Source organism: Diorhabda sublineata, chromosome 3 (assembly GCF_026230105.1).
Source record: "Diorhabda sublineata isolate icDioSubl1.1 chromosome 3, icDioSubl1.1, whole genome shotgun sequence".
In the NCBI taxonomy this organism is placed as follows: domain Eukaryota; kingdom Metazoa; phylum Arthropoda; class Insecta; order Coleoptera; family Chrysomelidae; genus Diorhabda; species Diorhabda sublineata.
Window position 1 is genome coordinate 34313831 of NC_079476.1, and position 16589 is coordinate 34330419.

At 31.9% G+C, this 16589-nt stretch overlaps 1 protein-coding gene across 4 annotated transcripts in view; it reads right to left on the reverse strand.

The window, feature by feature from the left end:
* The window catches only part of LOC130442195 (growth factor receptor-bound protein 14-like), a 385241-nt gene that overhangs the window by 132824 nt on the left and 235828 nt on the right, over positions 1-16589 (reverse strand). For all 4 annotated transcript variants that reach the window (XM_056776316.1, XM_056776314.1, XM_056776313.1 and 1 more), the window contains exon 8: positions 2134-2229. In XM_056776316.1, coding sequence (XP_056632294.1) covers positions 2134-2229 — 96 coding nt within the window. The remainder of the gene's footprint in view (positions 1-2133; positions 2230-16589) is intronic.

The following is a 16589-nucleotide window of genomic DNA, read 5'->3' on the forward strand; positions in this document are numbered from 1 at the left end:
AGAGTAGAAACAAGTTTTATGGGGCAAAATGCTGCTTACTTTAATGAACTGTTTTCATTACCATCAACTTCTCGCATAAGACAACCAGAAGTAACTTTAGAAGTCAGTACTAAATCAATACTAAAAACCCAAGTTGTTAGGGAAGAATTGGGTTCAACTATTTGAAGAAGCAAAAGCATTAAGATATAAAGATTTGAGAGCATATCGGAAAAGCCACACTAAAAAATCGTCGAGGCAATTCACTAATACAGATCTTTTTAGTATTTTACAGTCATCCGATCCAGTTATTACTAGTTTAAGGAGGGAAGAAGAAGGAAGCTGTCACAGGAACGGAGGTCCTAGACCTTTTGACGCCACCTGTTAGGGTAGAAAACATCTGTAAATCAAGTTCTTCTCGGAAGAAGGAAGTTTAACTGAATTCACGATTGATAGCGACGATAGTTTGTATTGTTTATTAAAAAAAACACAAATTATAAAAAAACTATTGTTATTTTAATATATTTCAACAAATTTTTGATCAATTTTTAACAATAAAAACTTTACATATACTTTTGACCACGTACAAATTACCCAATACACTATTTGGGGAAAACAAACATTCCCATGTCTCTATACCTTCCACAATGCTTCATGACAACCTTTCTTATTTCTTACTTACGCTCCTAGAGGTTAAGGACGCGCGGGGAGATCTCTGCTAGATTTACTTAAATTTTACAACGATCTTCGCTTCATAATTGTATTTCTTCAAAAAGTTTTAAGTGGACACTATTCACTACACCAACACTCACAATTATACTATCTGACACGCGTTTCGAAAACTATGTTTACCTTCAGTCTCTGAAGACGATAACTTGGTTATCGAAACGCGCGTCAGACAATACAATTGTAAGTGTTGGTGTAGTGGCAGTGTAAACAGTGTGTTCAGTATGAATATTGCCAACGGTTCCAGAAATTCCAACTTAGTATAAGTTTTAAGTAGTTGATCAAACTTTGATTATTGTGATACTGCTTCGCCATCCTCGATTCTAAGCCTCGCGCCTATAGGGTTACTGAAGACAGAAGCAGCGACTCTGGTAATGGATATAAGAAAATAGAGAAATATTCAAATTAACAATTGAACTTCTTATACCTTACATATGAAAGGCTTGTGCTTGAATTCGATTGTTTCCAGGAATTGATAACCAAACTAATTTCATTTTTAATTAATGTACCTGAGTAATAATTAATAAAACCAACTTACTAATAAAAAACTCCAATAAATGTACCTGAGTTTCTATTGGTCTTTTATAACCACAAGCTGCACATAACAAGAATGAGGTCAAAATTACGAATTTTTCATCATTTTATTACTCTCTGATTCATAAAAATAGACTATAGTAATGTAATATAAACTCTAAACTGTAAAATTATGATTATTGATAACGATTTTTTTTATATCTAAATAAATAAAACAAAAGATTTATTATATGATTTCTCCCTATCATTTATATTTACAACAAGAAACAAATCTTTTAATCGAAAATATTGAAAACAGATTTATTTCAACTTCTATATATCTCAAATTAGCAATCTACATTGATTCTTGTCATATTTCTTCTAGAGATATATCCTTAAATAATCGGCAAATTACAAGTTAATTTATTCATTATTATTTTATAACTTGTTAACAAACAACGGTGTCAGCAAATTTTACTCCATCATATAAGTTGATCAACTATTACCAAAATGTAAAGCACCCAAGTTACTTGAATATTTCAGGATTTAACGGAGAATGCAACAATTTAATTCCGTTCTACACTTTTCCGAGCAAATATCCCCAAAATAGTTTAGCAGTGAAACTCCAATGACGACAAAACATGGTGATGGGAAAAACCGCATGCAAATCGGCACCCTACAAAGAGCAGTAACGGTTCAACTCCAATTATAATTTTTCACTGAAACGACCAGAATTTCAGACTTGTCCTGATCCCTTAGGTATTAACACTGGTGGAATGTAACTATTATTATGTAAATGTGAGCATTTAAATTGGCAGTATGAAATCATTTAGTATTAGTAAAGTTAAATTCAGTTTTTCTCCGATGTTTTTCTTCTGCACGAAAACTTTCTTTTATTTAAATTGAATCGGTACTTACATTAGGTACGGAGTAGCTATTATAGTCTTTAGAGTTGATACTATCACCCTGTTTATTCCGAAAAGCCCTATAGTTTTCCCTGAGCTGCTTCCCGTACTGCAACAAAAAAAAACGGTAAATCAAAAATAAACATAATTAAATAACTAAAGCGTAATTCCGAACTGAGAACCGATATTCACAAAAATATAATTAACATAAATGGAAAGAAAGGTCTTGAATGAAAAAAATTGATTATTTTCTATTATATTCTCCCTTAATTTCCACACACTTTTCAGAAAATATGACTAAAGCTGCTATGCCACCATAAAAGCATGTTTAATTTCATCATCGCTGTTAAATCTTTGGTCCTTTAACTCGGCTTTCAGCTTTGCGAATAATAGATAATCGGATGGGGCTACATCTGGGCTATATGGTGGGTGTTCAATCTCTATGAGGCCACATTCGTGTACAGTAGCCTTGGAAAGCGAAGCGAAACAGTCAAAAGTATACCCTCGCAGTCCTAAAATATGGTAGCCATCACTTTTTATGACTTTTGCTTTTTTTTGGCATGAGTTCTCTTTTTCGATGCCAATCTAAGGCATGTCGCAACATAATAAAAGACATCACTCGTTACAATTGATCGGATTCCACTTACTCGTTGCAAAGCCACAAAAATCACTCACAACATTCTACTCGTTGCTCCTTTTGCATTGCGCTGAGAGTTCGCCCTGATTTTTGTCATATTTAAATTCTCATGCAGGATCTTAAGAATACTTGTTTTAGAAATACCAATCTGTGCTGCCAGTTCTTTGGTTTTCAGATCTCGGTCACTTTCTAATAATGTTTTCCAGAATCAATGACCTTCCGCACGTGGGTTATCCTCTAATGATTCTAGTCCCCAGAAAAATAATATCAGTTTTTAATTGTTCAAAATGATGGACACAAGTCACTGTAAAGAGCCTCCATTCTGTTTTTGATTTATTTTGGTATTAATCCTTCTTTTTGACAGTGCGAAAACTCAATTTGAGACATTTTTCAAAACAACTTGACTGAGTGGTCGTTCGATCTGTTCTATAATAAAATGAATTGCAAGTTGAAACTTTGTGTAAAGCTTGTAAAGCAATTTCCAATTGCACTATTGTTTTAAGGAGAAATCCTAACCCAATCAGAACGTTCACTATCCGTATACATTAAAAGAAAGCAATATTGGATTTTTTACCGAATGAAAAGTATTATGTTTAGTTATGTTGTGTTTAGCTTTTTAGACCATGTGAATATGGAATAGTAATGACAAAACCCTGAAAATTCTGAAGATCTGAGACTGTAAGAAGTAGAAGATGAATATCTTTGGCAGCTAGAGGCATCCCACATCCTGAAATTTCTGTGGTATTAATAGATCAGTTGCAAACACTTAGTTATTTATCTACTTATGCATTACGTCTTCCAATTAACCAACTACCTTATAATAATTTGTTCTTAGCATACTTTTTAGTTTTTGAAAGTATTCAAATGCTCTCTGTGCTGTTCAATCTATGCTATTTATTCGCTGATTTTAAACTCCACTGTAATTGGAAATGTACCAACAAAATATTAAAAAAATGAGATGTCAAAGGTAATTTTATGCGTCATTATTTTCAAAATTTACCTAAAGCTACTGGAAATTTTTGGGCTCCGCAATCTTAGCACTCTAAGTGTGGAATTTCGAATTATACTATCTGAAAGGTCGAAAATTGGTCATAAAAGGTCAGTTGGACTTATTAATTCTACAACATTAGAAAATTTTTTATTAAGAGTTAAAGTTTTTCAAGGTCATTGAGAAATTTTAGCACCTTATTCATTAGAAAACTCAAAAATTGCACCTATGCGCGATCGAAAAGAATTCGCTGATAATTGGTCAGCTTATATGAATATTTGGTCAGTTTAATTTATTATTGAAAAAAATTAAATAAGTTGTCATTGGCGTAACAAGCATGTTTTGGGCATGTTCATTGTATCAGGGCCGTGAAGACTTACACACAGCTCTTTACTATGAACCACACAGAATGGTGAAGGTCAAAGTGAATGCATTGTATGATAGATAATTAGCTTTCATAATAATTTTATATGAACACATTTTTTTTAATTGGAAATATTTTATATACTTAACATATTACCATGGAAATTAAACCCAAATATATTAATTATAATTTGAGTTTTTCAACTCTCTATACTTTATATTTATACTCCATTAATATGTATACTTCTAAGTTTCTTTTTTATAAAAGAATAATTTCCCCACTCCGTCTAGTAAAGAATACTGATAACAACTCATTTATTTTTTTCAATATGACCAAATATTTATATAAGCTGACCAATTATCAAAGAAACCTTCTCGATTGCGCACAGGTGGAATTTATCATTTTTCTCATGAATGAGATACTAAAATTTATCAATGACCTTGAAAAACTTTAACTCTTAACAAAAAATTTTCTAACGTTGACCAGTTAATGAAACCAATTGACCTTCTATTATCATTTTCTGACCTTACATATGGTATAATTAGTCAATCGAAATTCCACATATGAGGTGCTAAGAGCCAAATTTGTGGTCGCTACATTCTTTCTCAATTTACCAAAGTAACAGTAGTAAATATTACTACCACGTTTGAATTCGTAAACACGACTCATTTAGATTTTCTCTTTTTCACAGTTTTCTCTAAAAATCTGTCATTGGAATTTGCCATGGTACATTTCTATCCAAATTTTAGCGATGATTGTGTATTACGACTCAATTATATTCATCTTCTGATTTATTTTATTTCCTAATGATTTTTTTTGTAGTTTTAGCTTAATTCATTGAGCCAAGAGAGCACTGAAGATGACCAACGCCCAGGTCGCCTTGTAAATGTTTCAACTCCGGAAACGATTAGAAAAATTTTACACATATGACAAAAGTCTGTGCGAAGTTGGTACCAAAAAATATAACTCTTGACGAAAAGCTGGAAGCGGTAAAGCTAAAAACGTCAGAGCTCCTAAAGGCCCTCACCAAAGAAAACTTCCAGCACTGCTTTGATCAATGGAAAGGTGTGTGGCGTTATTTAATAGCCAGAACTCGTATGGTTCATCCAAGTAGTAAAACTTTTAGTTTCATCCCAACTCACTTTCTATCATTTCTAGTCATTGAAAATTTAGGAATATATCTCGTTCTAACTTTTGAAAATAATTATGAATCTAAAATGAGCTGATTCAAAAGATTGAGGTGGAAGTAAGTTTAGTAATAAGTGTCCCATAGACAAAGCTACGGTACCTACATTCAAGGTTTTTAGAGCCAGAAGAGGTAAGCCGTAAGCCTCTAGACAAGTAGCTACCTGACTGGTTAACAATACGGGGTCGAAATAGATCAATAGGTCAAAGTGTTAGCGAGGTTACGTATTAGTTCATCTCATCTAATACATATTTTTTATATAAATGTGAGAATAATAACGGTACTAAATATCATTGAATATTTTATTTATAAAAATGGAATATGTGTGTATATGTAAATTATTACACATAGATTTATGTATCTATGTAAGCAAATTATGCCAACTTATATACAATATAATGAACGAGGAAATAGATAAAAAATTGGCAATTTAGTTGCCAAAAATGTGTCACATCATTCATTTTAATGTAATTTATTTTTATAGAAAACAAGAAAATGGCTGGACACGGAATAATCCCGATAAATGTTATATTATAAATTAAGAAACTAAAATATAAGCTATTGGAAAATTTATTTTGGAATATAGAAATTTGACTATATTCAACAAGGGTTAGTAGTGTCTCTTTTGATTTGCTGTGATAGGGCGCTAACATATAAATTGGGTACGAAACCTGTTTCACTCCTAGCATCAACTATTATAAGACGAACTCCTTTGAAGGAGTTTTCTCTCCATTATTAGTTGAATAAGTCTACCTCTTCAAATATATATGAGAAGACCTAATCTAAGCTCCATCATGTAAACATTAGGTCGATTGAATTTTAAATGGTTTGCCGTTCTATTAAAATTTGACGATTTTTTTTCATTTTAACGATGTTATATATTTCCTTATTATATCTCCACGTCCTTTATAGCCTATGTCCCCGCAATATTTTTTATAGACTTTAACGCACTTTTTACGATCATCTTCATCAAGCGCAATATATTATTCGTCCTCCAATAAGGAACCGTTGCACCTTGAGGTTGGTGAGGGACCCCAGCGGATGCCCTCATCGGGTATCGTAAACAAAGCTTGCAAGAAACCTGGAAAAATTCCAAGAGCAACGCTAGAGCAGGAACAATGATGAATCCTCCTCTTTCCCCCGAGGTTTCTGAGCAAACAGGAACTACAGAATTCACTACTCCCAAAGCAAACGCCAGGTTCAAACACCTCACCAACATCAGTGGTGAGGAGAAAAAAAAAAGAAAGAAGACCAAGGCTGCTAAGACGAATCCTAAGGTTGTCTTAACCTCCAGCATTCCTACCCCAGAGTTTCCAGCCCGGAGGTCCAGGAAAAGCCTGTTAACAGGCCAAGAACCGCTGGTTCCACGATCATCGTACAACGAGTTGGCTCCAAAAAGTTTGGAACTAAGTCACCGCAGTTTCTCCCTCTTTAGCTCGTTAGGAATCATAACCTAATTCGTCAGGTTCAAGCCAAAGCGCCTGATCGGCTTTTAGAAGGAAATAAGCCTTTGGTTATTTGAAATGGAGCGCGACGGACTTATAATAAGGCCTATTCGCTTAACGAATCTTGGCCGCCCACTATTTTACTATGAATTAAATAAGCCGACCACCTTAAGATAATGGTTATGGGGGTACTCCATACAGACTCAATACTCAAATGATCGATTTCATGAGAATTTTGGGAAACTATCTAATAAATTGTGATATTTTTTGACTGAATTATTTGAACCATTATTGAGATAATCTAGATAATTTATTTCTTGTTTTGATACTCATCAATTTCGATTTTAACAAACAGGGTACTCAAAAAATGGAGTGAATATTTACGTTATTATATTTTGAATATTTATATGAGTTTTTAACATCAACTTTTACGTTTTTATCCACCGTATATGAATCAACTTATAACATATTTGTAGTTATTTATCTAAAAAATCTGTAAAGACATTATCATTTATCATAAATTATTTTTATAAGAGTATTAAATTACAATCAATAAACATTTCGGAATTTCAAATAATTCATGAAACCACTGTATACGTCTGGTAGTGGTAAATAGGTCTATCAATTTCTTACTATTTCCCAAATGCAATTTCGAAGAAGACTGTTTTGAAAAAGGACACGAACAGCTATTGCCAAATCAGTTAAGGACGTTTGGCATAGGATTGGGTCTTTTTGCTTCCACTAAATAGTTACTTGAGCTATTTTTAGGAATACATTTGTGACAATAAAAAACTTCGCAGAAATCATTTATGTTTATTGAGAATGTAAACTATTTTGAATCGTCCATAAATACACAAACAAAAATATTCACGTTATGTATTAAAAACAATTTATATGTGTATTAACTTTTTTGGTTGGTTGGTTTTAATAGAATTGTAAATTTACAAATTTCAATTTTTCATAATGTTATAGCAGTTGGGATTGTTCTATGAGACTCAATTTAAAAACGATATTCTTTTTGATGTTATTCTGTTAGAATTCATCTATATCCAACTCAATTTACCATCTACTGTTCTTTCAGTCCAATCCATCTTACAAGGATTTACCTCATCTAGATAACTTTTTACTGCAAAGTAATACAATGTAGGAACACCATCTTGTTGGTTACCAAGTCACCAAATACATTTGAATTATCTTCCAGAATGTGGATAATTAACAGCTCAATTAAGTTTTATAACATCTCGAGATACACTTCACTAGTTAAATAAAAAAAGAGGGCCGACTATGTGGTTTTCTAAAATACGTGCTCAAATATTTACTTTTAATGGGAAACACGAAATATGTGAGGATTTATGTTACTCCAATACCTCACGTTTTGAGTATTAAAATTTGTATTAAAGAAGAAAGTACTTTCGTCACTAAAACAAATTGTCCATAGTCTGGTCTGGAGAATTTTAGTGCAAATATTTTCACAGAATTACAGCCTTCAGTCGCAGTTATCATCGGAAATTTCATGCACCAATTTTAATTTGTTTAGGTTAAATTTATTTTTTATCAATACCCTGTGTACTGTACTATAACTGACTCCACAGGTAGACGCTACTTGGGTTGTAAAAGAAGAAGGGTTCACTACAATTTCTGCATCTATATCAATTTGTTTATCAACACTAATAGTTGGTCGACACTAACATTACCTGTAGGAACTTTTGAAAAAGCTCCTCGATATAGGATGATCGGGGTACCTCTCATTAAAAACGCGTTCATTCCTATGATAATTATTTTAACTTTCACCAATAATTAAAATAGCAGTTACTCTGTCAGCAAGCTCATCTACTAGGCGACTGTAGGCGACTGCAAAGCTCCCGCCCTACACACTCCGCCATTGTTGACATTCAGGCGTCAGTCGGCGTTGTGCTACAGGGTGATTCGTTTTCTACAGGCTGAAGGCCACAGGGTTGCAAAAATCCATCGGAGAATGAGTCGTGTGTAGGGGAAAAACTTCTTGAGTAATGGTGTTGTGCGTGGATGGTGTCGAAAGTTTAAAGATGGCCGTAGTGATGTGCATGATGAAGGAGGCCAATCTGTCGTTTCAGATAACCTGGTTCAACGAGTTGATACAAAGGTTAAAGAAAACCCCAAATTCACCATTACTGCTTTGTCTACGGAATTTCCAGAAGTTTCAAGATCTGTTTTGTACTCTATTGTTATTGAACGGTTAGGCTACATTAGTGGCAACTATCTGTGAGGAGCGTATTGAAAAGCTTGTCCACAGATATGTCAAATGTCTCAAACTTTAATTATGTCGAAAAGTAACCGCATGTGTAACAATCCTTTGGCAATAAAATTATTATTTTACATGAACTTGTCTTTTATTTATAGCCTATCGGAGGTTGAAAAAAAAGGTTCTTTCTACTTAAACGTCTCGCTAAACAATAACTTAATTAAAGACATTATATAATGTAAAAACGTCAATTGAAAAGCTTTTTTCACAATTAACTATAGTCGGACTTTTGAATCTTTATTAATTAAAAGTGATATTCAAAATTTATTCATGTTAACTATCAAAAATATCGTAAATTGAAAAAATAATATGATTGAATAGGTATTTTAAATCCTTTTCAAACGAGGTACCACTTGCTATAAGATTCAATTTAATATTGCTGGTTTCAGTAACCTGGTGACATCACTTGTTACCACTAGTAGAAAAGATTACAATAGTTCATTTTCACGCTCCAAATTTCATCAGAATGAGGGTAAAAAGGTGAATAAGCTGGTCAGATACAAAGAAAGAAGAACATCACAAAGCCTAATAAAAACGCAACAAGAGAGGAAAACCCAGGAAAACATAGTTAGAATAAGTAGCGCAGGAAGAAGGATGAAAAGAAAAATCAATACGACAAATGAATGATGTAACAAAAGACGGGCAATAGTGGAGAAATGGATAAGATGAGAGTGAAAAAGAAGAAAGAGTAATATTTTTTTCTCGTTTCGTAGTGAATACACAACCATCCTGTTTCGCTTCCATTGCCATTGCCTGCTACTTATCAATAGATATTCACTCTTTTCATAATTAATAATTTTTTTCTTAAAAAATTGATTCAATTTATATCTTTTTTCAAGTATTGTTTTTCCTAGTTGCCGAGTCACTCGTTTCCTAATTTTTTTTATCATTTGAAACTTATTGAAATTTAATTGAAACTAATTTCAATTGTTTCGGATAAAAAAAAATGATTTCTATTCTTTATTTTTCCACCTTCCTTATCCCAAGTCTCTTATCGTTTTCAAGACCTTTCGCAGGTATCGAAAAATCAAGCTGAAACTTTGTGTAAAGCTTGTGTTGAGACGAGAAGATATTTGCCAAAGCAATCTATTTACTACATGAGGAGAAATCCTAACCCAATTAGAATTTTTGCTAGCCATATACATTAAAAATAAGCGATATTCTATTTGGATTAATGACGTATTTCAAAATGGAAAATCCTCCAAGTCCAAGAAAACATAAACCTCACTACGTATGTGTCCGTCAGTTGAAGCGGCTGTGGTAACAGGCTAATAAGATTTAACGGGTTCGAACTTGTCACTGCTTGTTTCAACATATGAGGGTATGAAAAATACTAATTAAAATAGATGCAGAGTAAGTGATTGTTGCAAATAAAATTCAGTCACGTACTTTTGATCATACCTCGTATTCCGATAGTAAATCATAAATCACAGCTGCATGGGATTGAACGCCGATGCCAGTAGATTGCTATTGTCCTTTTGGACACCTAGTTTCTTTATCTTAATAAGTTCATTTGATCTCTTTTGTGTCTTTCTGATGAGTATCACCGGGAACATAGTTGAGTGCTTTTATCGCATATTAAACCGTTAACTTATTATTAACATTATTATTTCCTATATTGATATTCTATAATTTTTAGTACATTTCTTATTTTACCTTTTCAATATTGTCCAAATATGTTTCACACAGTCACTTCCATTTAACTAAAATATCTATAATAAACGATCAAATTCAAAATACATATATATAAACTTAAAATGTGGAAAAGCTTTCAAGATTCCATACGCGAATAAAGCTAATATTTTCCGTTTCAATGATTCTTACGTTTTCCATCAATAAAAAAAGTCGTATAAGTGTACCGAACCATGACTTTTAAAAGTAGGTGCTTCTAAAAACGAAATAAAAAAAGGGTGTCGTACGTTGTTCGACATATATGTAACAGTTGTATTTTAAAATCTGTTGTCTTGTATTTGACAATACGTACAATAAATTTTTGTGTCACTTATAAACCATAGGCGCAGTGGTCTTCATAAACAATAAAAATTCTTATAGTAGTTACTATGTTTTAAAAAAGAAAAAACAGATAATTAAATTCTTATTTATTAGACCTTTTGATATGTTTATGTTTCTAAATCTTCTTGATTTTAAGTCTCATCTGTTTCAAAATTTTTTTAAATTATTTTTGAAAGATAGATAAAATTGACGTTTCGAATTTTCTTTAAGTCTTTATCAAAACAAAAGTCGAAACATCAATTTTATCTATCTGTCAAAAATTATTAAAAAAAACTAATTTTGAAACGAAAGAGTGCTAAAATCAAGAAGATTCATCGTCTGGGAAATAATTAAGATTTTCGGTGATTTTTGATTGGATTGAATGCTTGTATAAATAAATAAAACTCATAGAATTTCAAGTTCAATATTCAAATTGACGTTGATAGAAATATTGATTAATTGTATATATTTAAAATAACTTGCTGTGTTTGTATATCTAAATCTTTATTATTAAATGCATGCCTGTCTTTTTTCTCACTACACTATACAATTTATGAATTAAATTAATCTTACCAAGCCACGCCAAAGCTTATCGCAGACTTTCTAGCAGGAGTACTTCGAAGAAATTGTGTACACACGGTATAGAAATGCATTTATGTTTACGATTCGATATTTTCATTGGTAAACAGTGGAGATGATGAGTCTACGTGGACTGACGGTTTGTTAGATGTTTACCGAATTTTATACGGGGAGTAAACATTATTTTTCATTTTTAATTTGGTATGAGTATTTATGAAATATTATTTGTTCCTCTCATAACTTTCTTCTGCAATTAATATTGGAAGAACTATAACAATAACTTTATAACAAGGAATCATCATAAAAAAATGTTACCAGCATTGGGCCATTACTTATTATGGAGAAGTTATATCCCAGACGGGTCAGGATGATTTGAAACTGCTCTTAGAGGATTCGGATTTCAATTTGGAGAAGGATTACCTTAGCGAATTCCTTTGCAACCAATTCTGATCCATTTATGAAACAAAGCATATCACATCATCTTGAATGTAGGATCACTATGATATGGAGAACAAAAAGCAGACTAGGGTTCATCTTCATCAACTTAAATAATGAATATAACGTCATTATGAATCAGGTCCTTTCGGCTGTGACGGAGTACTATACTCTGCAAATACGAAGGAACTTACACTGTTGTTAATAGTTTAATCCTTATGACCACTTGAGCTGCCGAATAAAGATGAATTATGAAGTTGAATTAGTGGGTTTATAGAATGGTAAAGACCTGAACCCTTCTGGGTTAATATTCTTGGTAATGTAGAGGGAATTGCAGCGTAATACAAGCAGCCGAAAAGTTGTTCTAAAAAAAAATAAGTTTATAATCATGTAGTACGTAAATTAATCAAGACAAGTAGCATGATCTTTGTACTGATATATGTCATGATATTATAAATAATGTGTCTCATAAATAATGTCAGTTCCTAATGTTCATTTTGTTTATTAAATAACCACAGACAAAAGTCATATAGCTCAACGTATTCCATGGCTTTAAACCAAAGTTTAGCAAGCTCTTTGGGATCTTTGAATTTCATATTTTCGCCTCAACTGGCTTTGATAGTTGAGTACAGTAAATTTTCATAATTCCACCAAACATACCACAGGATCTTCCACTCGAAACGACCTCTTTTTGCTCTTTGTTTTGGAAACTTTCCATTGGTTAACCACTGATTGCCCATGTTCGGGTTGTTTAGATAAATTCATTTTTCATTTCAAGTAACAATGCGTTAATCCAATCGACGTTTCGCTTGAAATTTGGTTAAATTTGTGTGGCACTATTCGACAACTGTTATAGATCTCGCCTAATGATATAAGATGGCGATGTATGGTATCTTTGAAAGGTTCAAGGGAGGCCGATAATCGAGGCGTGTTGAATATCTAATTCTTTCCTGTTCGTTTATTAACTTTGCCTTATCCTGCCATTTTACGTATATTTTTTGTTACTACGACCGCTTTAAACTTTTGTTTCGTTCTTCGGTCAATAAAGAAAGAGAGAAAGATTGAAAGAAAGCAAAGCAATTATTCTCTTTATAGAAATAGAGACTAGTCTCAACAAGTTACGACATGTTTGAATTGGCGCGTAAGAATGATTACATATGATACTCTGTAAATCTCCACTAAATTTTCTTTGGTAGTGACAAATAGATTTTGTGTGTATACTAAAATGAAAATATAATTGTAAGAAATTGGGAAAATTTCAAACATTTTTTTTGCAAACTGTGTATAAAAAGTTGAGCACACTAAAACTTTTTTTACGTGTCGTGAACTCAACTCATAAGCGATAATCTGGATATTTTATTACAGATAATATGTCGAAAATTTTGTTATGCGATTTTCTAAATCGGTAATCGACCAAAAACTTCCACAATTGTCATGTAGATTTCACTGCTAGAACTATTCACAACAAATCTATTTTTCTGTCAAATCCTATTGTTATTTTACTCAAAAAATAAACTTTAGAAGATATACGGATATAAAAGTGCACGATAGGGTGGCGTCTAAATATAATAAATTCTGACAATGGTATGGCGTCCCCTACGAATAATTTGAAACCCCGAAGACTTAAGGGCATTATACTTTTTTCGTGAGTGAACGCTTTTACTTTTTGAGCGACATCGTTGAATCACATGGGAGTTGTTTTATGTGGAATGATGTATTAAAGAAAAATGCGTTCGTCTTTGCATATCGGTTTCCAAACAAATCAGTTTGAATTTGGAATTTTTTGCAAAAACTCTATTCATATAAATATGATCTACGGATTCCAGGATACTGTGTGCAATGAAAGTGTCGTTTGAGAGTGAGAGGGTTTTTTCATATATTGGAAATGTATTTTTTGTTAAATGTTATTTGCTCTTCGTGTTTTATTTGTTTTTTTTTGATATTTTTGTTTCGGTATTTCCTTCGGTAAGCAGATTGTTGGTTGCTGAACCAGTTCAGTATAGGCAAGTTATAGAAAAACCGCTGGAAACTCACAAAATCGATTAAAATAACAGACAAGTATCGTTTAGGGCGAAATACTTCATAATGTTGTTGGTAAGGTATACGGGGATGGTTCCAGAAGTTCCAGAAGTACTTGTTTAGTATTTTTTGGAAGCCATCAATAGTGAACGTTTTAATTTGTAAACAAGGAGAAAAGAAGATAGAGTCTGTTCCATCTGCAGGCAAGGCCATGGCGTCGTTTTTTTTGGGATGCTGGTGGGATAATTTTTATTGACTCTCTTGGAAGAGGAAAAATTATCAATGGTAAGTATTATGCAAACTTATTGTAGCATTTGAGCGAATAAATCAAGAAATAACGGCCGCATTTGGCTTAGAACAAAGAAAGGCTTCAAACTTTCAACATCACTAATAAGAATAGCTGGACGTACCTGGATATTGTAAAGTTTATATTAATGGAAAAAAATAAATATTGAAATTTTTTTCGTAATTAGTCCCACTTCTCATAATTTAATACTACACCATAAAACTATAATACAAATTAAAATGTAATGATAAATAGTTGGATATTTCCCTTAAATATCCGAATCCATTATTATAATTTCTAATACTACAGAAGAATCGGTTGCCTTTAGCCTGTGATGTAAACACGATAGAGAATAAGTGGATGCGATATTTTTCTTTGTTTAGTCCGTTATCGAAATGACCTGTTTGTTTTCCTTGGTGATGTATTTTGGGGAATTGAGTTTTGACCCCGTAGATCTGTCAAATACTTTTTTGCAGTTAGTCTCGTTACACCTTGTAAACGTAATGAAAGATGTTTGTAATAGATCTGTGAATTCTAATCGAATTGAATATTTTCCTCTTTTCCTCAATATTATAATAATAGGAAAATTAAATAAAACAGGAGAAACGTTTTACGATTTCAAATACCTCTCGTATTGGAAAAATATATATTCATCTAACTTTTGAAAAGTAATTTAAAATTTTATATTCTTACTGTGGTTAAAAATATACATAATTTAATTTAGTGTTAATCGGATTCAATTTAAATATTTTGAATATTTCACAGTATTATTTTTAATCATAACAAAGTTTTAATTAATATTTCTGGTCGATTTCCCTAACGGGAATCTATAAAATTTTGATCAGACACTTCAAAGGATTTGTTTATCAGTCTGCGCGAAACTGGAAAGTGCTGGGAATTCTAAATTAGTGAACGAAAGTTGATTTATGCAACGGAAGTTTAATCGATTTCTTTCAGCTGCAAACAATGTTTTGGATCTTAACTTTTATACAGTATGTTGGTAATCAATTTTATATAAAGATATTGCAGTATATGAAACAAAATTTCGTCGACTATTTTTGAATAGTACTAGTTTTTAAGATACTGATTTAAAGGGATGTATTTTTTAGATGTTTTTTAATTGTTACATTTCTCTGCATATAGATGTAGACACAAAGTAGTCGTTTTAATTTTTTCAACACATGCCAAATTCTCAAAGAAAAGAAGAATCGAGGTGTTTCATACCATAAACTCACTCTTTAGAAAGTTATAATTACCATTTGACATCAAAACAATTTCTCTAGTGTGACATAAATGTGTAAAGATTTCTTTACGAGATGGATAATGTAAAAAATGATAGTTATTTTAAAATAAATGAATTTAATAATTTTGTACAATAGAAATATTTAAATTAAATGTTCAAAAGGACCACCATTCACTTCTTGACAATAACCCGAGGCGATTTTGGAATTTTCGTACAACATTTTGTATCACCTCAGTAAAAAATTTTTGAAGATACTAAAATATTAGTCAAAAATCCAAATAAACAATTCATATGAATCTAGTAGGCTGCCCTAATTTAAGTATTTAAATTTAAAACAAGTCACTATAATATTTGTGCGCGATTTTAATTTAATTATGACTCATTTGTCCGAGACACAAAGAATAAACATTTTAATTATGGTTGGTTGTGGTACTAAAACAAGAACCCAAAAGAAGGTTTCTGAAATTTTTAATAATAAATACCCTGGTCATCACGTTTCGCAGTCTACAGTTATTAAAGTTGAATAAAAGTTTCGTGAAACTGGACATGTAAAAAATTTTGAAAACCAGGTGTAAATGTTCAATTTACTGATGAACAAAAGTTAGATGTACTTGCCGTCGACAATGATGTAATCAAATTGTCTATTTTTGAGAGTTTTGCATAAAGAAAAATACCACCCTTACAAATTTCAGTGGGTTCAAGAGTTAAATGAAGATGATCCTGATAGAAGGCAAGAATTCTGTGAATTGGTGGGCATAATGAACGCAGATTTGAAACATAACAAAATAGTTTTTTTTTGATTAAGTGACGTTTCATGTAAACGGAACGGTAAACAAATTATTTGGTAGCATTAACAATGAAACTATTGGCCCTTTTTTTGAGAAAACAGTAAATAGTGAGGTTTATCTAGATTTTTTGATTAACTTACATTAACAACATTACAAAGACTTTTTCTAGATGTTAATCATCAAAATGAGATAGATCGATTTATTTACTACCAACAAGATGGAGCTC